Source organism: Ursus maritimus, unplaced genomic scaffold (assembly GCF_017311325.1).
Source record: "Ursus maritimus isolate PB19 unplaced genomic scaffold, ASM1731132v1 scaffold_3, whole genome shotgun sequence".
NCBI classification, from domain to species: Eukaryota; Metazoa; Chordata; class Mammalia; order Carnivora; family Ursidae; genus Ursus; species Ursus maritimus.
In genome coordinates this window covers 93,600,059-93,624,296 of record NW_024425563.1, presented here as the reverse complement: position 1 = coordinate 93,624,296, position 24,238 = coordinate 93,600,059, and the positions used below count along the sequence as shown (strand labels likewise).

At 43.2% G+C, this 24,238-nt stretch overlaps 1 protein-coding gene across 1 annotated transcript in view; it reads right to left on the bottom strand.

The window, feature by feature from the left end:
• Nucleotides 1-24,238, bottom strand: part of STK17A (serine/threonine kinase 17a) — a 42,454-nt gene continuing 18,216 nt past the window's right edge. The window contains exons 3-7 of the mRNA XM_040644430.1: nt 16,924-17,068; nt 5,731-5,857; nt 2,696-2,744; nt 2,429-2,608; nt 1-1,633 (exon numbers count right to left, since the gene is read on the bottom strand). Coding sequence (XP_040500364.1) covers nt 1,309-1,633; nt 2,429-2,608; nt 2,696-2,744; nt 5,731-5,857; nt 16,924-17,068 — 826 coding nt within the window. The 3' untranslated portion in view covers nt 1-1,308. The remainder of the gene's footprint in view (nt 1,634-2,428; nt 2,609-2,695; nt 2,745-5,730; nt 5,858-16,923; nt 17,069-24,238) is intronic.

Sequence of the window (24,238 nt, the reverse complement as noted above, 5' to 3'; positions counted from 1 at the left end):
TTTTTGGTGTGAGAAGGAGCTTTAGTTGCTGTAAGTTACAGGCGTACACGTGCACGTTTCCATTTTCACAGGAATGGACTGCTCACTGTGGGGCCTAGTACAATGGAAATGTTCGATCCTAACCCAGTTAAATTCTGTCGCGTATACTCTTGGCAGTCTTCTGGGAACATGGCTTCTTCCCTGATGACAAAGTATCCAGTGTCAAATGTTTTGTGAACAAAATAAAGTTGATGAATATTTTGGGGTTTTAGCACGTGTCCTAGTGTAGTCTGAGGACTAAGGAGACCCGCAGAAGCAGCGGCTCCCTGGCTCGGACAACACGCTTCATCTCTTACCCCTCCCTGGGGGGTCTGATTACCAAAAACAATAAAATAGTGTCTTTTCACTGACCAAAGCAACGACCGTGTTGATCAGATCACCCGACACTTGCAAGTGACCGAAGTTAGGGGACAAACGTGAGAGAAGATGGCAGGGGTGCCTTCTCCTGAGAGAGAGCAGACAAGTAAGGTGTGGTGAGGGCCACGTGGAGAAGTCAGCATGGGTTTCATGTTACAGGATTACTTAACCTTGACCTTAAGTCAGCACTGGGTTCATGTTACAGGATTACTTAACCTTGACCTTAAAACCAGAATAGTTTGAGGTGAAAAATCAACACCACTCTTATTAGTGACACTGAAGAAAAACAAATTAGCCAGGGCTTTTCACTGATAGGTTACAAGCATTAGGCAAAGCAAAGACCACAGAAGTCAAATCAAGTCAACATAAAGCAGTAGTAAAATATAAAAATAAGACATTATCAAACTCAAGTGGATGTTATTCTAGGACTCAAAATTTGGAAGATACCTAATTAAAAAGCTTATTCCCCCCAAAAAATCTTATGTGAAAAAGTATCAATTTTAGCAAAGATATCAACATACATATATGCAGATACAGATACAACGCAAAATACATGTACAAAGATGTTAATTTGGCACTTTTACTTGGTTTTTAAAGAAAGTAAATACAGATACCTTTGCAAAACGAATTCTCATTCTGGAGAAACAAGATTTAGAAGTAAAAGGTTCAAACATCTCCCTTCTTAAAAAATAACATTGGCACAGATAACTTTACCCGTTAAAACTCCTGGTTGGCAACTTTACAAATCTGTCTTGATATGCCTAACTCCACAAGCTTGACAAAGTTATTTGACTTTCTATCAGTGATCCCTGGTTTATCCACTTTCAGGACATGTACCATTTGGCCAGAAGTCCATAAATAATAATAATGTTCTCAATGTAGAAATCTTAAAGTTCTAAAGGGAAGTACTGCTCAGTAGATAAATTCTCCTGGAATTTCTTGTAGCAAAGGTTCCTCAAATTTAAATCGTTTGGGAATGGCCTTTTGCTCCATTTTCTCTTTTTCAGACTGTCTGCATTGTCCTAAAGTATACGAAGTAAATACAATTAACTCTTCTGCTACAACTGATTGCTCGGTTTCAGGTTTCTGAGCATCTGAATGAATTTCAGGCACAGAATCACCTTCTTGGAGTGCATTTGCTTCTTCTAATGCCCCTTTCACCTTGAAAGAAGGATCCTGAATACTGCTCTCCGTCAACCACGGATGTTTTAGACATTCTTCGGCTGTGGCTCGATCTCTGTAAAAAGAAACATATTTCACACTCCAGACAAGATAGCTTAAAAACTTCACTTATAGGGGTGCCTGGGTGGCTCAGTCAGTGAAGCATCTGCCTTCAGCTCAGGTTATGACCTCAGGGTCCTGGGATCGAGCCCCGCATTGGGCTACCTGCTCAGCGGGGAGCCTGCTTCTCCCTCTCCCTCTGCCTCTGCCCTCGACTTGTTCTCTCTCTTTCTCAAATAAATAAATACAATCTTCAAAACAAAATAAAAAATAAAACTTCAATTATAAATCAGAGCACACTGGGGGGCGCCTGGCGGGCTTGGCCGGTGGAGCACGCGACTCGACCTCAGGGTTGAGTTTGAGCCCCATATTGGGTGTAGAGATTACTTAAGAAATAAAATCTTAAATAAATTAGAGCATAAGGTATAGTTATTGTATTATATTTGGGGAAGTATGAGGAGTTGACAAGAATCGTACTGTGATTCCTGAATAAGCCTAGAAGTTTTGGCATTTGTGTGCAAATGCCATTCCCACCATGTTGAAAAATACTTTAAGTCCGAGATCTCGGAAAAGCCCTTTTGGAAGACCAAGAACGGATAGACAATATCTGTTACACTGAGGTGCAGCTCGCGTTTTCTAGTAACGTTCTCAGTTTTGACATTTTCTTTCAACAGATATGATAAGTTCAAGGCTTCGTCTAGTTGAATGTCTACATTTTCCTGCCTTCATTTTGGTGTTTTCAGTTTAACCTGCTTTTGTTCAGAGCAGATCACTCAAAAATTAACAAAGATCAATATTAACTCATACTTACTCAGGTTTTTTAACTAAAAGTGTCTTGATGAAGTCAATAGCTGACTCAGACACAACATCAAATTCTTCCTCAGAATAACTTAAACTCATCCGAGAGATGTTTAGGAATGTTTCTTGCTTATTATCACCTAAGAAAGGTGACAGCCCTGTGAGCATGACGTATGTTAACACTCCAATGCTCCTGAATCAGAATGAAAATGTAAGAAAAATTAGTATCATATTCATTTCTTGAAACCAATTTGATTAATTTTTCATAAATAACTCTTACCACATATCCGTTGCCATGCTGATAGGATCGTAACTAAGAATTTCGGGAGCTAGTGTCAGAAATAAGAAAACATTTAGTTGTGTGAAAAAAATTCCTAATTTGCTCTTTGAAATTAAAAAAAAAATTTTTTTTTAATACTCATCAGAAACTCTAAGACACCATCAAGATTTGGGCTAACATGAAATAACATTATGTAAATTAATATGAATTCCTGTACAGTCTAACTAGATGTAATTAACTTATTTTCCCACCAGCACCCTCCACTGTTGGGTCTTAATATTTTTAAAATATCCGAATGCACAAGTACTATAATGGAAACGGACAACCCTGACCCCCTCCTCTTCCCATACCCTCTATGATCAAGCATCCTCTCGAACAAGTTCCTGCTTGTCCATCCTTCTCAGTGCCATCCAAGACTCTGCTTCCCCAGCGCCCCTCATCCTGGTCCGCGGCACCTGCTGCTCCTGACCTCCACTCATTCCGCCTCCCCGATCTGTTCTCCATGCTGCAGCCGGGGGAGGGGGGCTTTTAAAACGTCCACCCACTGACAGAAAGTCAGTCAACAGGGTTAAAGAAAAACCTGGGCATTCGCAGATGACACGCACCACACACAAAGACCCCAAAGTCGCCTCCGCAGCGTCCTGAGAAACAGCGTGCTTCGATGACATTTAACTAAAACGCCGTCACACAAAAAGACACTCTCAAATGTGCAAGGACTCAGGAGAAATTCATGAAAATCCTCCTTGAAAGGAAAACTTACTCATTCTTACTCATTGATACAATCCAGTCAACCAAAAGATGATTTTTTTCAAAAGTCCGTGAATAGGAAGAAAAGACAGGCAATCAAGTCGTGAATTCACTTAAAATCAGATCAAAGACTAAACAACTGTGGTAATTACAATTAAAAAAAAATAAGGGAATGAAGATGTTCTAATCGTAGGAAAAACCAAAACACTCAAGTCACATACTCATCACTGGTTGGGGAAACACACACACACACACACAATATGAGGGAGGAAGCAAAGGTTGGGAGAGAAGGTTGCGTAGGCTAACTTCCTCAACTTCAGTTTCTGATACTGAGTCGTGAAACGGAGGTTATGAATCTTAAAGTTAAAAGAAACTACTAGGAAATTGAAAATGAAATGCATAGCATCCAAATTACTGGAGGGGAAAAGCAAAAGAAGAGACCAAAGAGTAAAAGCTGCTGGGAGGAGAGGGCAGGAAATAACCGCAGCTCTCCTTGTGTTTACTGGTTTACTGTAAGCTGAACACGGGTATAAGCGCTTGATGGAGCGACTCCAGTAAGGGGGAGGATCACAGCCCCGTTCTAGGGCCAGACGAGTGGGAGTCTCGAGAGATTTGGGGACTGAGCTCCCGTGCACCGCCGGGCAGAGGACAACCAGCTGGGAGGCTTCCACTCACCTCTCAAAGCGCAGGAGAGAAAGACAGGAGAGGCCCCCTCGTTTTTCCCTATTATATAGTTCTGAATTATTTTTAGTTTTCTTGGATTGGGAATTATTTCTATAGTAAAGATAGTTCTGTTTTTTGGAGGGAAAAAAAAGTGCTTAGTAGAAAACTGAGAATTTACCCAAAGCACAGAAAGCACTACATGAACCCTAACAGAACTTCGGGGCAGTGACTACTACCAGGTCTCAACTCGCAGCCCTCAGGCCGCCTTCCCGCCGGTTTACATGCTCCCGACTGGCTACAGGGTCTGGGCGGCTGCTTTCCCAGAGGAAGCCCCGAGAAGCCACATCCCTAAACCTCACTTAGTGGTCAAGACGCACACTGAAATTTAAGTATTCGAGCCCGCAAAGAACACATCAACATTCTGAACGTGGTTTTTCTGCCGGTGGTATCTTTTATTACCTAATTAAGGATCTGTTTCAAATCGTAGGACTTATTTTAAAGCTTTGAGTTCTATTTTGTACAATCATTGCCAAACAGCTTTGTTTTCTTCAACCCCGTCTGTCCTCTGGAATTGACTTTCCCTTGGAAACAAAGTCCCACGCTCCTCCCCTCCTTTGAGAACGACCCCTTCCCGTCCGCTCTGAAAGGAGGCCTAGGCTGCCCGAGGCCCCCTCGACGGCAGACAGCCCGTCTGTCCACCTCACGCCTCTGACCTCAGGTAAATATGCTTCCCCCCTCAGGCCCAGGCCACAGCCTTCTCTACTGCCTGCGGCTGCTGTCAGTGGACACAAACCACTTCCCTCACCCGCCTGCCGCCACCCCCGACGGCTTCCCCACTCGTGTCTGTGACCCACGCGGCCTGGCATCCACGCCTCGGGACCTACAGGTCTAAAGCGCTGCCCTTCCACGGCGACATGTCAGGCCTAATAATTACGAAGAACTGTGTCTTCTCTGAAATTTCAGATGTTAATATCGTAAACTCTTGGTCACAACCTTTAGATTATTTCACTGCCTTCCTGTGCTTATGAATATCTTTTTTTATAAACCTCATTCAGGCCACAAACCCTTTTGCATCCTATTTTTCTTCCAGTCTATCAAAAAACTCACAGTTTACTTATTTTTGTACCAAACCTAAAAGCCATGGTTCATCACTTCCTGCTCTTTTCCTAGCGCCTTCAAGGCTTAACGCCTTTTTCTTTCTGCCAGCAGCTCTGACCTTGCATTAATCCCACAGAACGCCCTCGGTTCCACAGGGCTTGCGATTACTTTAACACTGTTGATTATGAATTTAAAGTTCTTCAAAGGTCCTTACTTGTTATATAGCCTCCCACCTTCAGATGACCTGATATCCTACACTTTGTTAAGAACATCCGCTTTGATTCCTTTAGGAAGCAATCCCTTCAAATTCTCTTGATTCGCTTCAGGAAAGGGGTCATCAGTCTGGGACCGTACTCTTTAATGTTCACCATTTTTAAATTTGTCTACAAAAGAAGGACTCTCTGATGGTAGAATTTTAACACAGCAGATGGCTGGCCCCACTGTTCGTCACGCCACATGTGAGTTCCCTCAAGAAGATGATGCCTGACCCCAGGCCCGGCACATAACCCACTCTGGGGGGTACTTACCCACATATTCCGGAGTACCCATAATTTCTCGGAGCTCTTCACTGTTCTTCATTATTCTCGAAAGACCGAAATCAACTATCTTAATGTCACCCAGTGGAGATTCACTTGTCAGAAGAATATTCTGAGGCTAAAGAATAATACAGAAAGAGCAACCCATAAAACATACAGCTTGCCCGTGAGACTGAGACTGACAAATGTCACAGTAAGCAGTCATTCATTAAACAAGTATTTTTACGACATATTTACGACGTGCAAGGCAACAGGCCTCCTACGGTGTCTGCCCTCATACCGCCTCCCGCTCAGCACAAATGTGCCGCGACCCTGTCCTCAAAACAGAACCAAGCCACTCATAAGACATACCCTCTGAGACGCTGCGTTTCTTTCGGGCCAACACACTCACCCCCTGCTCTCCCCTCAGAGCCCAGCTTCTGGAAAGCACGGTCTTGCACACTTGCAGTCACTTCTCAACGAGGTGGAAGCTGGATTTTGCCGCCTCTCCCAGATCTAGCTGTTCTAAGATCGCAAAATCTTTAATAATCAAACGCCCACCACATCTCCTGAGTGTCTTTCCAGGCACCATTTTTCACGCACCAGTTGCTGCACCCTCTGGCCCGGCAGCCACCCTCGTACGCGCTCTCGGGTATTCTCCTCCCCGACAGCTCTCTCCCCATTTTCTCAGGATTTTTTCCTTTTTCCCCCCTTTTAAATATTGGTGTTGCCCCAGATCTCTCACTGGCTGGCCCTCTACTATCTCTACTATGGAAGCTTCGACCGCCGCTTACGTGCTGATGACCTCTACCCTAAGCCCTTCGCTGACTCACAGATCCCACGAACATCAGGTCTTTTCCTTTGGCGGAAACGGGCCACACCTTCAACTCGCACTACTGAGCAAGGCCGTCAGTTCCGTACACAGCTCAGGCAAGGGCTCTTGCTTCAACCCCAGCAAACCTCTGCCTCTCCTTCTATACTCCCAATGTCAGTGCCCAGCTCGGGCACTGGGTGGGCGGAATCACGCGGAAGCACTCTGTCTCCTTCATTTTCAACCACGTCTCACCCTCGCGAAGTCACTAGCACGGCACTGCTATGTCCTAAATCTCAACACCCCCACTGCTTCAAGTTTGGGCTTTCATTATTTCTTACCTGGACCACTCCCCTCCTGCCTCTAGTGTCCCCCACCTTCACCCCATCCTTCACCGCACGATGATCTTGCCATAATGTAAGTCTGATCGTGATACCGGCTGCTAGTCCGCACCAACGGACACTGACGGACACACTCCCAAATGGAATGTATTTGACGACAGGCAAGAGAGAGCTACCCAAGGCCAGAGAATCCATAAGGTTCATATTCCTGGAGTCATTTTTTTTTTTTACCCAAATAACCTAAGACACTTTTCCATAAAAAGTCAAACATACACTACGCACTAGAATACAAAATTCATTTCGATTTTTAAAATAAAATGACATTTGAAAGAAAAGTTGATGTTGCTTCAGAAGGGGGCTGCACTTACAGTCTTCTGCCATTAAGAACATTTCCAAAGATAAATGGAGAACCACTGGTACCAACAAAGTGTAAATACCTCACTACAGCACCCCCAGTGTTTCACGATCTGGCTTCTGCCTCCTCTTCACGACTACCCTCCTGCCACCGTCCCGCAGGCAATCTGTGTTCCAAATTCAGCAAGCTGTGATCCCTCGACAAGACGTGCACGCCCACGTCTCACGCCTCTGCCTTCCGTATTCCCTCTGCTCAGGGAGCCCTCTCCCCTCCTCCACCTGGCAAATGTAGTTTCATCCTTCACTCCGTGCACGCAGTCTCAACAAAGCGCGGGTTCCTCCGAAAGCGTCTGGGCCGCCCCTCCGGCCCTCCAGGGAGGGTCTGCTGCCCCCTCTGCTCCACAGTGTCGCTGCAGGACAGACTCAGGCCGCTGTTCGGTGGACTGTGTTTTCCTGTCCCCTGTGTCACACTGTGGTTCTCCAGACGTTCGTAATGAACGTTAACATTTCCTTTCGTTCTGCGCATATCCGACCACTCCGTCCGCCTTCCGTCTCCTCGTTCCTCTCCCGCAGGTCACTAGGTCACTACGACCCACTGCCCGAGTTCCACGCGTCCTGGATCACCGCCTCAGCGGGGCCCGACACTGCTCCCACCCCTGCCTTGTCTACACACTCTTCTCTTGGCTCCCACAACAAAACACTATCCTGGCTTTCCTCCTAACTCTCTGGCTGCTGCTTCTGTCTCCTTCGTTGGTTCATCTTCCTCCAACGGGCCCGTGAAACGGGTTTCTCACGGCCCGATCTGGAGGCGCTCTGCTCTTCACCTGCCGGGGGCGTCTGCACCCAGGCCTTAATCAGCACCCGTACCGTGTGAGTCACCGCTTTCCATCTCCGGCTCGGACCTCTGCAACCCCCTGCTTACCTAATCTCGCCCCTTTGATGTCTCACAGCGACCTCAGACTCAACGTGCCCAAACCAGACTATCTGCCCTCCCAAATCAGATTCCCCATATGCCGATGACTGTCACCTCAGGGACTGCCACTCTCCCCCGGCAAGGGAGAAGGAAACACGAAGCATCACGTTGGCCATTCCTCTCCCCGCTTTCTCCTTGTTTAGCTAACGTTTCACTACATCCTACGGAGTTTAAAGCGGAAATGTAAGCACTTCGAGACTTTGCTTCTCTCCAACCATAGAACGCTCATGCAAGGCGCCATCAATTTTGTGCTCGACTGCAACGGCTCTACACGGTTTGCTAGGATCCATTTTGCCCACACCGTAGACAGACGGATCTCTTGCACTATACAGGTCTCATCTGTCACGCCCCCACCTAAACCCTTCAGTAGCTTCCCATTAGTCTCCACTTCCAAACTCCGGAACGTGGCATACACACCCCCGCTGGTTCGAGCACCTGCCTGGCTCTCCAGACTCCGCATAAACCCGTTCCCCTTGACTCGACGACAGTGGAGACTGTCAGCGGACACCATTCGGTCTCTTCTACTTGCCACGCTTTCCCTCACAACAGTATCTCTGTATACTTTTTTCGTGTTCTTTGCCTAGTGCCAGCTTGCTGAGGAGGCCTGGGAGGGCAGTGAAGAAGATTCTCACACTGTCCAACAGCGAGGGGCTGCAGGAGGAGACAGGGAGGTGAGGGCTGGGCGGCTCCTCTCTTTTCAAAGGGCTGCTGTCAAGCCCACCGTCCACCCTGCCCTTCTCTACGATCACATGCTCGTAGACTGATCGGAGTCTGGGTTCAGAAACAGAGAAGGAAGACTCTGGGGCTGCAGGAGTCACATGGTACTGGGCGCTGGGACCGCAGCGGGATCAGGGCCACGCACACGAGGCACACGTGAGCTGCTGCTTGAATGAAAGGGGGAGGCATGACTAACTATAAAAAAGAATTTAAACGGTGTCTATTTTGTGTCAGGACAGAGGCACTGTAGACAGGAGTAGTAACAAGTCTCTAGTGACAGAGTTCACCAGCAGAAGGGGCAACGGGGACGTCCCCGTCAGGCTCGACTCCTCTGCCGTGCACTTCCAGTGCCGCTGCGGACACAGCGCTCGGGCGATCAATAAATAAGAGGGTTATAATAAGGCAGCCTCCGGAGAATTGCACAGGAGATGAGCGAGCCGACCTTGGAGGAGAAACAGGATTTTGTCGCTTATGCAAAAAGAATTTACTGACTGCCTACTGGGAAAATAACAGAAAATGAGACATAAATCCCATGTTCTTTTGGAATCTTCCATTCCAATGGGGACAAACAAGTACAAATAAGTAAGAACACCTTGGGTGGGTTTTAAGCACTAAGGAGAACTCGGAGCAGGGAAATGGGGGAGAGAGTGTCTGCTGGGTGTGTGTCTGTGCGCACACACGTGTTCTGTTCAGCGTAGTCAGGGAAGGTGTCTCTGAGAAGGCAGGATTTCAGCTAAGAAGGAGCCAGTCACGGCAGAATAGTTTGGGGCTGCGGTGGGCAGGGAGCAATCCAGGGAGAGGAAAGACTCCACCAGCAGCAAGGACAAGCTACTAGTGGAGGAACTGCAAACGAGGACAGCACAAAGGTGGAAGGGACGAGCGTGGTGGCAGGGACGAGCGTGGTGGAAGGGACGAGTGTGGTGGAAGGGACAAGTGTGGCAGGCACAAGACTGGTAAGCAAATGGGGGTGGAGGGACAGGAATCAGAGGGCTTTGTGAGCCATTCTGGAAGAACTGGCAAAAGGCAGATCGGAGGGGAGGGCAGGAGGACACTCCAGGGAAAGAAAAGGCCACATGCCAAAGTATATACAGGTGAGCTAATACACAGCATGATGGGTGCAGGGGATTATGAAATACAAGAATATGTCTTTGAAGAACGTGCCTCTACCCAAGGGAGAGAGAGAGACAGAGTGAGGAAGACAGGAGGAATAAAAAACCAAAAAACAAACAAAACCCAGAAACAACTTGACACATGACCGTGGCAAAACCCACAGCCCAGTGTGACCGACGCTGTGTAGGAGCAGGAAGAATAAGGTGCTTATATGATCCACTAACACAGTCAGGTCAGCAAGAAGGGACAATGGTTCAGTCTGGATTCTCAGCCCAGAGTCGGAGGTGCCTGCGGAACCACCCGGGACAGTTGGAGATCCAGTCTGGGGAGAACATAAGGCCCAGGTCACTGCTCTGGACAAGGACACGGAGGCAAGACTAAAACCATGGCAGTGAACGAGAGCAAGAGCACACGGCAAGGACAGAAGTGGCGAGGACGAGCGCTGGCGGCTACCTACCCCAACGGCAGGCCACCAGAGTGACCCGGGCGCTCAGAAACGGAGCCCAGGCACCATGTTGCAGTAAGAAAGGCGGGAACGAGGGGGTCCAACAGGACATGGGGAAGCATGAGGACCGAGAAAAGGCCACTGAATACAGCAAATAAACAGCCTCGGAAAGACTTCTGAAGAAGTCATTTTTGGCAAAACCGTGGGAGAAAAACCTAGATTATAATAGGTTGAAAACGAAGTTGAAAGGCTAACTGATCTTGACATTCCAGGTCATTCTGGCTGAATTATCTGTGGGTGTCCTCTAAACCAGGGCTGTCCTAGGCAGAGGTCATGCACGTCGCAGACGTATTATAGAAAGTAAAACGAAACAGGTGAAATTAATGCTAATATTTAATTCAATATGTCTAAAATGTTATCTCTTCAACATGTAATATGTAAAATTATTGAGCTATTTTACTCCCCCCCCCCATACTAAGTGCTTGAAACCTGGCATGGAGTTCACACTTTGAGCACATTTCTGCTCTCAGGCGCTCAACAGCCACAAATGGCCAGTGTTACCGGATTGAACAGTGCGGCTATAAACTCCTTTAATAATAAAAAAAAATTCAAGTGATACCCCAATAAATGTTCAGGGAATTCTTCACATCGCTTGCCTAATGTCCTCATTTATTACCACCCTGCGGTTACGGGACGGCGTAGCTCACCATAAACACTCCGACTTTCTGTCTATACTGGAAACCACGACCCTGTGGCCCAGCGTAATCTGTAAGTTCGTACAACAAACTGTCTTCTTAATCATAGGAAGTTTTGGCTACAGTAAAAACTTAAAACTGAACAGAAAGACAAAAACCACAAATTGCTGTCCCTCCAGCAGTTTGGGCGGCAGACGCAAAGCTGAGCTGTTATAAATTAATCCAGGCCACATGAGGCACCCCTCCCGCCGCGGACGAGAGGGCTGAAAATGCGCAACTGATAAGTGTTAGAATCAGTTTCTCTTTTCCGGGATAAAACGACGAGAGGTTTTGGTTATGTGTATAAACAAACTTCATTATCAAGCTATATTCTCTTTGCTAATTAGCTTCTGGCTATTTCTTCAGGAAAAAACCCAGGATTATGAGTCAGTCGCAAGAGTTCTCAAGGCAACTGTAGTGTTATTACATTAATGAAATACTGTAGTAAAATAAAATGTCATTATGCCGGCAAATTCGGTCAGAGAAGTTGCCTCTGTTATATACATTCATTACTGAACATGTTTTGCCCTTCCCAGTACATAAAAAATTCCAAGAGAAATACTGCTAAGGGGAAATCTTCACCACATCGTAACGGCCGTCTGTGATGACTAAAACGTACGCAGTCTGTAAATGTTCTTAAATACCATTTGTTCCCTTAAAATAGCTGAAATGTTTTTCCCTTACATTTTGTTTACACTTTACATTCCCTGGGAAATGCTTTCTTTAGTAATCATGTAAAAACTAGTTGGTATGGTGGTAATACAGTAAATTCTAAATTAATGTGATCAAATTATTAAAACACTACTATGTTTGAAATCCAGGCCCTGTCACATGCATCCATCATCTACCAAAGTGAGAGACATTAAACAGTTGACAGAAGGATTGCTAGGAAAAAACGCGTCTCACAATCAGAGCTCTTTCATGGAATTTCACAGTTAATGTCTGTTACATGGTTTCTGCCAACTGTGCCTGGTTTGACCACAGATACATTATAAAAATAGAGCTTACTCTTCTAAATAAAACATTAAGTACAATTACAGGACTATAATCTGTCAGTCTTTGATGGTGAAATATACCCACTTCCAGGAAGTGAAACATCCGTGCTGAACACAAAGAGAAGTCCATTAGCGTTACAGTTAGACCTCCTTTCTAGGGAATCCAGTTCACCATAAAGAAGCTGTGGCTCATGACACCTAATTCTGTTTAAGATGCATGAATCCCAGGTGGTAAGAGAAAACAAGAAGGTCACCGGAGAGGCAATGACAGTGGAAGAAACAGGAGACACACACACTGTTCTCAAACAGACAAAGGCAGTAGGGAGATCTTTGTAAAATCTTATTTCTCTGCTTCGTGGGGGAATCCTTTCATTTATCTCGGTACCTTCATCTTTGTATACAGCCCACTTAACAGTTACTGAACAATCACCTCTGGATAAGATCACTGTCAAGTTGACGCTAACCTGCTTAATTAGCCTTAAGGTACCATGAGCAAAATTTTAAGGAACATTTTCATCCAGCAATGAAAATTCAAGTTGACTTTTTATTTATTAACACCCAGGTCATGGTACAAATAGATTCATACTACTGTCTAAATCAGTTTGGGGGACTGTTTAGGGATGTTACCCCTCTTTCAAGTAAATACACTGATGCTCAAACCGTCAGTGACCAACTTAAATCTCAAAGGGAAGGTTCCCGCGTCTAGCTCCTGGTCTGCTCCTCGGCTTCTCATCATGTACGTGTACCAGGGCGGACGAGCTCATCACTGAATACCTCGTACAGAACTGCTGAAAGACCTAACCAACGAAGACCATTCAAACGCAAGAGCACTGGGTTTTAAGACTGGATTTCTTTGTGGGTCGCCTGGGTGGCTCAGTCGTTAAGCGCCTGCCTTCGGCTCAGGGCGTGATCCCGGCGTTCTGGGATCGAGCCCCACATCAGGCTCCTCCGCTATGAGCCTGCTTCCTCCTCTCCCACTCCCCCTGCTTGTGTTCCCTCTCTCGCTGGCTGTCTCTGTCAAATAAATAAATAAAATCTTTAAAAAAAAAAAAAAAGACTGGATTTCTTTGTATTCTTTCTGGTCGAGTCCGTCCCCTGACTGAAGGAAAAGCAGGCCACTATGCCAATGACTAATTCACTAGTTGAGATTATTTTGAGGCTTTTAGCTTTGTCCTGACTTTGGAAGAGTTGTTGTTTCTCAGATTCGTCAATCCGGCCGTGATTTACATGAAATGAATGGGCTTTCCCTTCATCACAGTTTAGTGTCTTTTCTATCTCTGCAGTCCTATAAGCAGTCCAAGATCTGCATCTGCCACCCCTCCAAGCATCTGCCATGTGCAATCTCAGACATCTGGCTGAGGGTCATCAGTGAATCAGTCTTTGGGCAAACTGCCCATCTGGGCTCTGACCTGAAGCCAAGTAGCATATTTCCCATTGTGACAATTATCTCTTTCACAGGAGCAACTACAATAGTTATTCTAACTCCTAACTACTTCTTGTCTCTGGGACAAGAATTTCCCATTCTAACCATAATGGAGAATAAGCAGTCTCCTAGCTCAAAGTTACCCTAGACATGGGGATTATCAATTTGCACAGAATTAAAACTGCAGAAAACATATTTAGCTTTGTAGCTTTCCAGCTCTTATGGAGACTCAGAGTCAACACTATAAGCATAAATTGTCACTGGGCAGATGGCCCTTAAAAGGTGTGGGAGAGCAGACCCTCTGTCCAGACTCCCAGAGGTCACAGAAAGTCAGCTGGAGAGGACCTATTCCCGTCTACACAGCCGTCACACCAACTCTATCTCCGACCGTCCCCCATCAGTGGTTCACGCAGGGACACATCTCATTGCCCCTGTGACCACTGTGAGGCAGGGGGACGGCTGAGAACCCACCGTGCCACCTAGTCTAGTTCCTCTGGGCCTCGGAAACATGAAGAGTCCAGGTTCCAACATCAAAGGCCCATCATCAAAGCCTCTATTAAATCCAGAAAGAATTCTACCCCAAGTGGACTGGGGAGAAAGGAATATGATTTATACGGAGTGTATTGGGGAGAAAGGGATATAATTTCCTTGAGTAAATACATAGTTAAACCTGGTATTCAAGAACTTAATTTTCACCTTCGGCTGCTTTCAAGTAACATCAAAGACCCATGACACACAGTGTCGGCAACCTGTCCGACCTGCTACTTAATTAGTCCCTGAATAACAGTTGAAGGTGGAGCTGTCATTAATCGAAAGCATACTTCCTATAGGTGCGATGTTATTTAAATTGGGGTTCATTCCTGGAAGTCCTTTTTACATCATAAAACTAGCACAACATCATAAAAAACATGACTTTCCAAAGCTAAGTGTATCAAACCAAACATGAAAAAAGACCTGAGTACAAACGTTATTTGTGGCAATTCTTCTGCATGGCTGACACTAACTGAGGCTCCTTAAAGTCTGCGTCCACTGAAGTCGGGACTGCGGAGACCATCTCTTCCGGCTACATGTTCCGAGGGAGGCATGGGGGGTATTTCTTGCAGCAAGGATCTCTGAATTTTTAAGTATATGACAGACTGAAGGGAAAAAACAAAGGCCCAGTTCCCTCACGCATGCTATGAGGGTTCTACCTAGGTGATCTCTAGGGCCACTTCCGCTTACACGCCCTGGGACTCCATGCGGGTACACGCATGTCCACACCCGCCTTCCAAAAACGCCACCGTAACTACCACAGTCCACGGTGTTATCACCATGCATTTTAGCCACGGTACTAAAAAATTAATATCCTTGAGAAAAATATGTTTACAGAATGAATTTAAATTGGCATTTTTCAGAAAAGAACAAGGAAGTTTCCAAATCATTTTCTTTCCCCTGTATTTTTCTGTAGGAAACCAGTATTTGAAGGGATATCTATTGCCCTTGCACCTTATTTCAGATGGAATTTTATCAAGTTTACTTTAGAAGTCAACCTCCAGAGTACACACTGTGCACTCTTCCTTCATGCAGTGAAGATTAAACACCGCTCTTGATACTGTACTATCTATCGGGTCCCAGCGTGCCCCACAGCAGCAGTTCTCAAAATGGCGCCTGGACCCACAGTATCCGTATCCCATGGCCCTACCCTGAATCAGAAACTCTGGAACTGGGGCCTAGCAATTTGCTTTAACGAGCCTTTCCTGGTGGTCCTGATCCCTTGTTACAGTTGGAGAACCACCGCCACGAGCACCTCCTTTCCGCTAAAGGCGAACTACAGCAGAAGTCACGATACATCAGCAGATGATGAGTAACAGGAGGTTGCAGAGTCCAGGATAGGAAAGCCTTTTTTGGGTCCAGGGGTTCAGTCTCCCCAGGTTACCTTCCTTCTTAACCCTATCTCCTCTGGCTGATACAGAACTGGAGTCACTGGTGTGCTCCTTGGGCAACGTTTCATTTCCCCACAGCCACACCTGGACTTGACATGGAAGCAACCATCAACAGGGATCTCAGACTCTTCCACCCCAGACGCCTGAAGGAAGATGCTAAGGATGCTCGTAGTGGACTGTCTGTCTCCTGAGCACCCACCACCCTCCGTTTTTTCAGAAACAGAACCGGTCTGAGAATCCAACCCTTCCCCACTCTTGGTCCAGATAAACATTGGGATGGGAGAAGGAATTTACCCCTCCAGGTTAGAGCAAACGACCCTGGTAATGGTGGCCTGGCCAGTCAAAACCCTGCAGCATTCCGACCCCCACTCCCCTCCCCGCAAGCTTATTAGTTCCGGACCAATCTAAGTTGGTTTGGGGAGAGTGACTCTCAGGACCTCTGAAAGAGCTCATGAGTAGAACCTGGCTCTTTCCTGCTGCGTCTTTGGACAATTGTGAAGGCTAAAATGGCAGCATCTAACTTCCCGTCTTATTACCATTTTGAGAAGGCAGAGCTGGGGACTGAAGAAAAACCAACTACTCGTCATATCTGAATTAATGAATAGTGTCATATCTTAAGTTAGAATTATACCAGGACTCCTTAGCCAAAAAAATTTCCTTTTTTGCTTTCCCGACTTTTAGCTGGCTTTTTGATTACTTGAAAGCATCCTAACTGATGTGCTGCCCTTTGTGTATGCTGTCCTCCCTCCTCCCCTGCCCTCTTTGATCATTTTAAATTATGTTATCTACCTGCCTCGAATCTCTTTAGTTCTATTTACTGCTGCCTAATTTTCTACAACACTGTTTTCAGATATTCCTGCTAAAAAGCCATCTACCTCTTCATGACATTTGAAACCCCTGGAATCTGGCCTTTTCTCCGTTGTCAATACCTCCTATTTCATCTCTCAATTCCAGTGACGCTATCTCATTTATGTTTGCCCAACAAGTTTTCCCAACTCTTGTGATACAATTTTATCTTCTGTTTTCTACATTTTCCTATATTTTTTCCTATATTTTCTCTATCTAAATCCTAATTATTTTTTTAAGGTCTAGCTCAAACCCTGTCTCTTATCGGGAAGAGTTCCCCTATCCTACCAATATCCTCTAAGCTCCATTTTTTGGGGCAATGTAGTTACCTTTCTATGTACACACATGTGCATTACCTCCTTGTTAAAACTAACTGGCTAGAGGATAAGAATAGACTCAACCTTTATTTCCTTATTACCTAATAAAACACACAAACTTGATAAATATTTGAATAAATCACTCACTGGTAATACTTTTACACCTGGATTGTCATTCTCCAGCAATTTCAAAATTATAAAGTAATTCAGAGCTTACCTTCAAATCAAGATGGACTACATCGTGAGCATGTAAAAAGCGGACACCTTCTAATATCTGCCTCATGAGCCTTTGAACATCTTTTTCTTTAAAGGCTTCTTCTCTGTCTGCAACACACTGGTCAAAGATTTCACCCCCAGCAGCGCTAGGGAAGGAAAGAAGCACACTAATTACACAGGAAAAGGACTCATTTATTTAGCCTTTTTTGTTCTTAATATTTTACACATTAAGGATCTTTATTTAGATAAACTATAATTTGAGTGTGTGTAAACTTCTGTCTACTTGCCCAAATCCATTTTCTTTTTTAAATAAAAATGTGAGGCTTCTAATACGAGCTAAGATTAACATTTCCAAAGCTAAATAAAAGCATCAGTTTACTTCAAGAATTAAACAGTAAAATATATTAACACTCTTTTTTTAAGATTTTATTTATTTATTTGAGAGACAGAGTTAGTGAGAGAGAGAGAGAGAACACGAGCAGGGGGAGCGGGAGAGGGAGAAGCAGGCTTCCCGCGGAGCAGGGAGCCCGATGTGGGGCTCGATCCCAGGACGCTGGGATTATGACCTGAGCCGAAGGCAGACTCTTAACTGACTGAGCCACCCAGGCGCCCCTCAAGTGAAAATGTCTCAAGAATTTTTGATTACAAAATACAGAGAAATATTTTTATAAAAAATACAAATTATGAAAATAAAGCAAATACCCTCCAATTAATTTAAGACCCCTTCTCCAATCCTAGCTAGAGCCACATCGAGAGGTTAAGTGCTGTTCTCCCTTTGGTGTACTATATCCTTCCAGATTTTAAAAAATTATATATACACACATGTATGAAAATATATACTTACTAAATGTATACAAAAATAGTAGTTGCATGGAGTTTTAAAAAAACATAAATGGTAAATAGGACACATTCTACTGATGTTGTTCTCTTTTTCTTACTTAAACATGTCTTAAGAATCTTTCCTTGATGGTTTTATATTTATCTACCTACCTCATAATTTTGAACTCTTATATCCCTGTGAATAGATAAACCATAACCCTCTGAAGGACGTTTACTTTCTTTCTAATTATTCACAATTTTAAACACTGTTGCGATGAGAAGGCACATCACAGTTTCTCACATGTTTGCTCATGTGCCAAGAGCTATTGCTGTAGATACCCAGAACGAAACAGCTGGAATGAAGGGAACGTGCCTTTAAAACTTTAATAGGAAGAGCCCATCCTCACCAATAATGCAACAGTGATTTCAACTTTCTTCCAGCCTCTGGGCAAAGCATCTTAGTTTGTTTGTTTTCTTCCAAATAATTTTGCCATTAAGAGAAAAAAAATTATCAACATTTAAACATTTTTATTTTTCTTTGGCAGATCTCAAAATTTCCTTTATGTGTTAAAAAAAAAAAAAAGACCGGTTGCTTTCATAAAGTTGCTACAAAACTGACATGAAATATAGAACCCAAACACCACGCTGCTGTCAGACCAGAGCTGCTTATTAATTTCCTTCCAGCATGATAGTTTCTTTCTTTTTCCTTTTCTGTTAAAGCAATCTATTTCCAAATGCTGCCCATATAAGGAAAGACAATTTGTCACCAAAATTAGATATGAACATATTTAAGTTTAGCTGAACAGTTGCAGGTGATGAAAGTGAAAGCAAATAATTCGTTGGCTAAGGTTTTCATTTTGGCTAAACCTATGCAACTGATTTTTTATTATATTTTGATCAGAGTATTAAAAAAACAAATATGAAAGCATTAAAACCATTTTTATGTATTTAATTGTAAAATGCTCATCACATATTCAGGCACGGTTAAAGTAATATACAAGTCATAAGAAAAGAAACGGTGGACATTCATGACATAGTTACAGAGTAAATTAATTGCAGCCTGGCAGTACCATATACTGTTAATACGGATCTGATGACCGAAAGCAAAAGTCAGTATGAGCTGGGTCAACTCAGTCCCAAGCAGCTAGAGATACACCATGACGTAACACAGGGCCCTCCGCAAGGACACACTACGATTTGGCCAGTTACAACTCAGAACTGTCCGTGTTCCTCCACTAAAACAAAGAACTGTATTTAGGTTGAAAAAGTTTCCCAATCACAATGTATCGTCCCGTGAGTCTCTCAGCTCATTACGACCATTCACAATAAAATTCAATAAAGGTCAATTTACATAAGTGAAAAGATTTCTTTACCTAAACTTTAAGAGCAATTTATTATTACTTCTTTCCACTCTAAGGTGTACCCATTCTAGCTTCAACACAAGGGTTTCCTTTGCTTTCCCAACAATTTAAGTAGTTTACGTAAGCAGAGAATATGAATTACAAGACTACAGTTTTCTGAAAAATTTCAAGGATGTATTTCAAAAGCAGACTACTAAGGAAGCTGTACGGGCTAGGCTTCAGTGACCAGCCAGACCCGCAGACCCTCTGATACGATGTGCGATCATCCCACTTTACATCTGCTTAAATGTAAGCTTGACCCCATTAACCGTCATAGTAACGAATGGAACTAAACAAAATTATACTGAAGAACAATCTGCAACATTGAAAAGCATCTGTTAAGTATGGTTAACACGAAATATAAGAATATTACCAACCACTTCACATGAAGTATCGTCCTTCACATAGAAACCAGAGAAACACTACAAGTTTTGCTGTGCCCCATATTTTAACTACAGGAGAACTTCCATGGTTATGTTACAGTATATTTGCTTTAATAGTGCTTATTTTCCACTACTTAAAAATTACCCAGAAACTGAGTAACTTTATTTTGAATTACACATAATTTTTATCAAAAGTTTTTTTTTTACAAAAACATTAATTCAAGAACTTTTCACAAAAAATTTTACGCAGAAACTATTTTTATAAAACCTATTAAGAACTTTTCGTTTCAATGTTCTAGTGGCCCTTAGAAAGTTAAGGGATAAGTATCTTTTTCCTTTTTTTTTTAAGATTTTATTTATTTATTTGACAGAGAGAGAGACAGCCAGCGAGAGAGGGAACACAAGCAGGGGGAGTGGGAGAGGGAGAAGCAGGCTCATAGCAGAGGAGCCTGATGTGGGGCTCGATCCCAGGACTCAGGGATCATGCCGAGCCAAAGGCAGACGTCTAACGACTGAGGCACCAGTCGTGAGGTGCCCCAGGGTAAGTATCTTTTGATCAACATTACGCAGAGCCATGTACATGATGTTTGCGGGCTAAGAGCAACTGTGTTTCCCTGGCTGCCTGCACCTTGGCTAGATCCTAGCCCCCAACCTCTAACACCAAACATTCCTTCTTCTATTGAAACTAGCATATCCATTTCTACCAGCTTCAAGGCTCAGTTCAGATCTTCCCTCCCTCCCCCCCAAATTAACAAATACCAATCAAATATGTTAGGTCCTCTGCAATATGCTATGGATACAAAGATAAGTTATAAATAAGTATGGGGACGCCTGGGTGGCTCAGGTCATGATCCCAGGGTCCCGCACTGGGCTCCTTGCTCAGTGGGGAGCCTGCTTCTCCCTCTGCCTGCCACTCCCCCTGCTTGTGCATGCTCTCGCACTCTCTCTGACACATAAATAAATAAAATCTTTAAAATAAATAAATAAATAAATAAATAAATAAATAAATAAATAGGGCTTATAACTTCAGGTACTAAGTGGGAGAGAGAAAGATGAGACACATTTTAAAGAATACATATGCATAAATATATATGGGTGTTAAACTACATATCAAGTGATTTGATAAGTCAGGAACTGAGCAATTCACCGGAAAGGAGAAAAAAAGCTTAGAAAAATGACATGTATTCTAAGACTTGTAGAAGGAATAGGAATCCACTAGACGAAATGGTTAAGAGCACATGCCAGGCATAGTGAACACATGTAAAAGGGCATGGTGGTGTCAGAAATACATGATATGACTCACTAAGGGTTAAGTACCTACTCCCCCTTTCAGCCAAATGGCACAGAACTTACCCTCCAGCCATAAACAACTAGAAAATGAGCAAAGTATACGAGCCAACTATTTTCAGACATGAGAACACAGGCAGTTCGGACCATGATCCCTAAGAAGAGGGACGCAAACAAGTTGAGCCCTACTGTCTCTGTCTTCCTACTTGGAAGAAACTTATGGACCGTGTGTTACAGGGTGGAGGAGAAGCCCAGGCAGAATATGGCAGCCTTGCTAAACTGAAGACACAGACCAGGACTCTGACAAAGGTAATGAAGTGGGATTTCCAGAGGAGAGACCTACACAGAGGAAGATCGCCAGACATCTGCTTAGCTGTATCCTGAAGTCTCAGACAAAATATTAATAGGGGCAAGCATAAGGTGAAACTCTGTAAGGTCAAGCAAAGAACTGCTGGAAAATTAGAAGCTGAACAATTCCTAGCATTCACAGAGAGCAGAATAAGATATTTGAATTTTGTCCAGTTGAAGTAGAAAAATCATGTGAACCGCTAAGGCAGTCAGCAGCCCCCCCTCACCGTGCCCCCCCACCACCCCAGAAGGGCCATACATTAGTAGTAAGATTAAGTAGCCTTTGAACTACCCCAACAAAGCTGATTCACAAGTAATTTAACTGCCTGCCAAAATGAACATCATCATTCTTTAATGGAAGATCATAAAATCCACTCAACACTGTGCCAATCTTAATGTATGGCATCATTCCAAAAATTACTAGACATCTGAAAATGCCACAAATTACAATCCACAACTTACAGGAAAACAATAAAAACAGACCCAGAAATAACAGAGATAATGGAACTGGCAGATAAATATACTCAAGGATTTAAAGTAAAATATGAACATAACAAGACAGAGATGATGAGTATAAAAAAGGACCAAATGGAACTTCTAGAGATAAATAATAAAGTATCTAAAATGAAAACTGCACTGGATGGGCTTTATAGCACTGCACAAGAATCAGTGAATTTTAAGACGTAGCAATAGAATTTTAAGACCTAGCAATTTAATCTTTAGAGAGGGGAAGAAAGACAATAGGACCCCAGGGACCTGAGTGACAATATCAAGCAGTTTAACAGATTGTAATTGCAGGAACAAGAGAAGAGTGGTGGGGGCAGACAAATATTTTTTTAAATAATTGGCTGAAAAATTCCTAAATCTGATAAAAACCGTAACCCCAAAGATGCAACCAAGTAGCTCAAAGTAAACCCGGAGCAGGAAAAACACAAAGAAAACCAAGGCACATTATGCTCAAATTACTGAATTACTGTCCTTTAAAAGACACGACATTTATAAGGGAACCAAGAATCAATGCAGACTTCTCACCATAAACAACACAAGGCAGATGACAATGCAATGATATCTTTAAGTGCTGAGAAAAGAGAGTTGTCTGAAATGCACGGTGAGCTTGGAAAAGGACTAGCAGGAGAGGAGGCAGAAGTCAGAGAAACAGGAGATGAAGTGAGAACAATCTGAAATATCCTAGGTAAGGCAATGAGGGGTTAGTGTATAACGCTAAATGTCTCTTTCTCCAGAAGCACTCCGTCCCTCCAGGCAGCATAAAGCAGCACAACTCATGGCTAAAAGCTTTGGAATCACACCCTCCCAGGCTGAATCTCGGCTCTGCTATTTGCAGTGTGACCTCAGGTTGATTACTCCTCTGAAATTTTTTCTCATATAAAATCTTGTTCTAAAATTTACAAATAAACAAATTCAGTGAAGTTGCAGGATACAAAAGCAATATACCAAAATCAGTGTGTTTTTATACACTAACAATGAACTTTCAGAAAGAGAATTTAAGAAAATAATCCCATTTTCAATGGCATCAGAAAGAATAAAATACTTAGGAATAAATTTAACCAAGAAAGTGAAAGATCTATACAATGAAAACTATAAAACACTGATGAAAGAAATCAAAGAAGACACAAGTAAATGGGAAGCTATACCATGCTCATGGGTTGGAAGAATTAATACTGTTGAACAGTCCATACGATTCAAAGTAATCTACAGATCCAACACGATTCGTATCAAAATTCCAATGTCATTTTTCAGAGACACAGAAAAAACAATCCTAAAATTTGCATGGAACCACAAAAGACCCTGAATAACAAAGGCAATCTTGAGAAACAACAAATCTGGATTTCAAAATATATTTCCGATTTCAAAATAAATTACAAAGTGCTACTCAACCATTAAAAAGAATGAAATCTTGCCATTTGTGACAACACAGATGGACCTGGAAGGTATTATGCTAAGTGAAATGACAAATACCATATAATTTCACTCATCTGTGGAATCTAAAAAAACCAAAACAGATGAACTAACAAAACAAAATTCATAGATATAGAGAACATACTGGTGGTAACCAGAGGGGAGAGAGGTGGGCAAAATGGGTGAAGGGGGCCAATTATACGGAGATGGATGGTAACTCGACCTTTAGTGCTGATCACTTTGTAGGACACGCAGATGTCAAATTATGTTGTATATCTGAAGCTTACATAATGTTATATACCAGTTGTACTGCAATGACAAAAAATTTCTTGTGGAAAAAACTGTGTGTGTGTGTGTGTGTGTGTGTGTGTGTGTGTGTGTGTATCGAAGCCATAGCAATAAAAACAGTATGGTATTGGCATAAAAACAGACAGATCAATGGAACAGAAACAGAAAGCCCAGAAATAAAACTATGCACAGATGGTCAATTAATTTATGAAAAAGGAGCCAAGAACATAAAATGGGGAAAGGACCCATATCTTACATCATGCACAAAAGTCAACTCAAAATAGATTAAAGATTTGAATGTAAGACCTGAACTGTAAAACTCCTAGAAGAAATCATAAGCTATACGCTCCTTGACATAGGTCTTGGCAATTTTCTTGGTTTGACAGCAAAAGCAAAAATAAACAAGTGGGGATACATCAAATTAAAAAGTTTCTGCTCAGCAAAGGAAACCATCAACAAAATGGAAAGCAACCTATGGGATAGGAGAAAATATCTGCAAATCATCTATCTGATAAGGGCTTAATATCCAAAGTATATAAAGAACTTGTACAACCAATCTGATTAAAAAATGGGTTGAGAAACTAAACAAACCATTTTTCCAAAGAAGACATACAAATGGCCAACAAGTGCATGAAACCGTTCTCAACATCACTAATCATCAGGAAAAGGCAAATCAAAATCACTATTGGGTATCATCTCATACCTGTTAGGATGGCTGTCATCAAAAAGAGACAAGTGTTGGCAAAGATGTGGACAAAAGGGACTCCGTGGGCACTGCTAGTGTGAATGTAAACTGGTGCAGCCACTATGGTAAACAGTATGGGAGCGCCTGGGTGGCTCAGATGGTTAAGAGTCAGCCTTCGGCTCTGGTCAT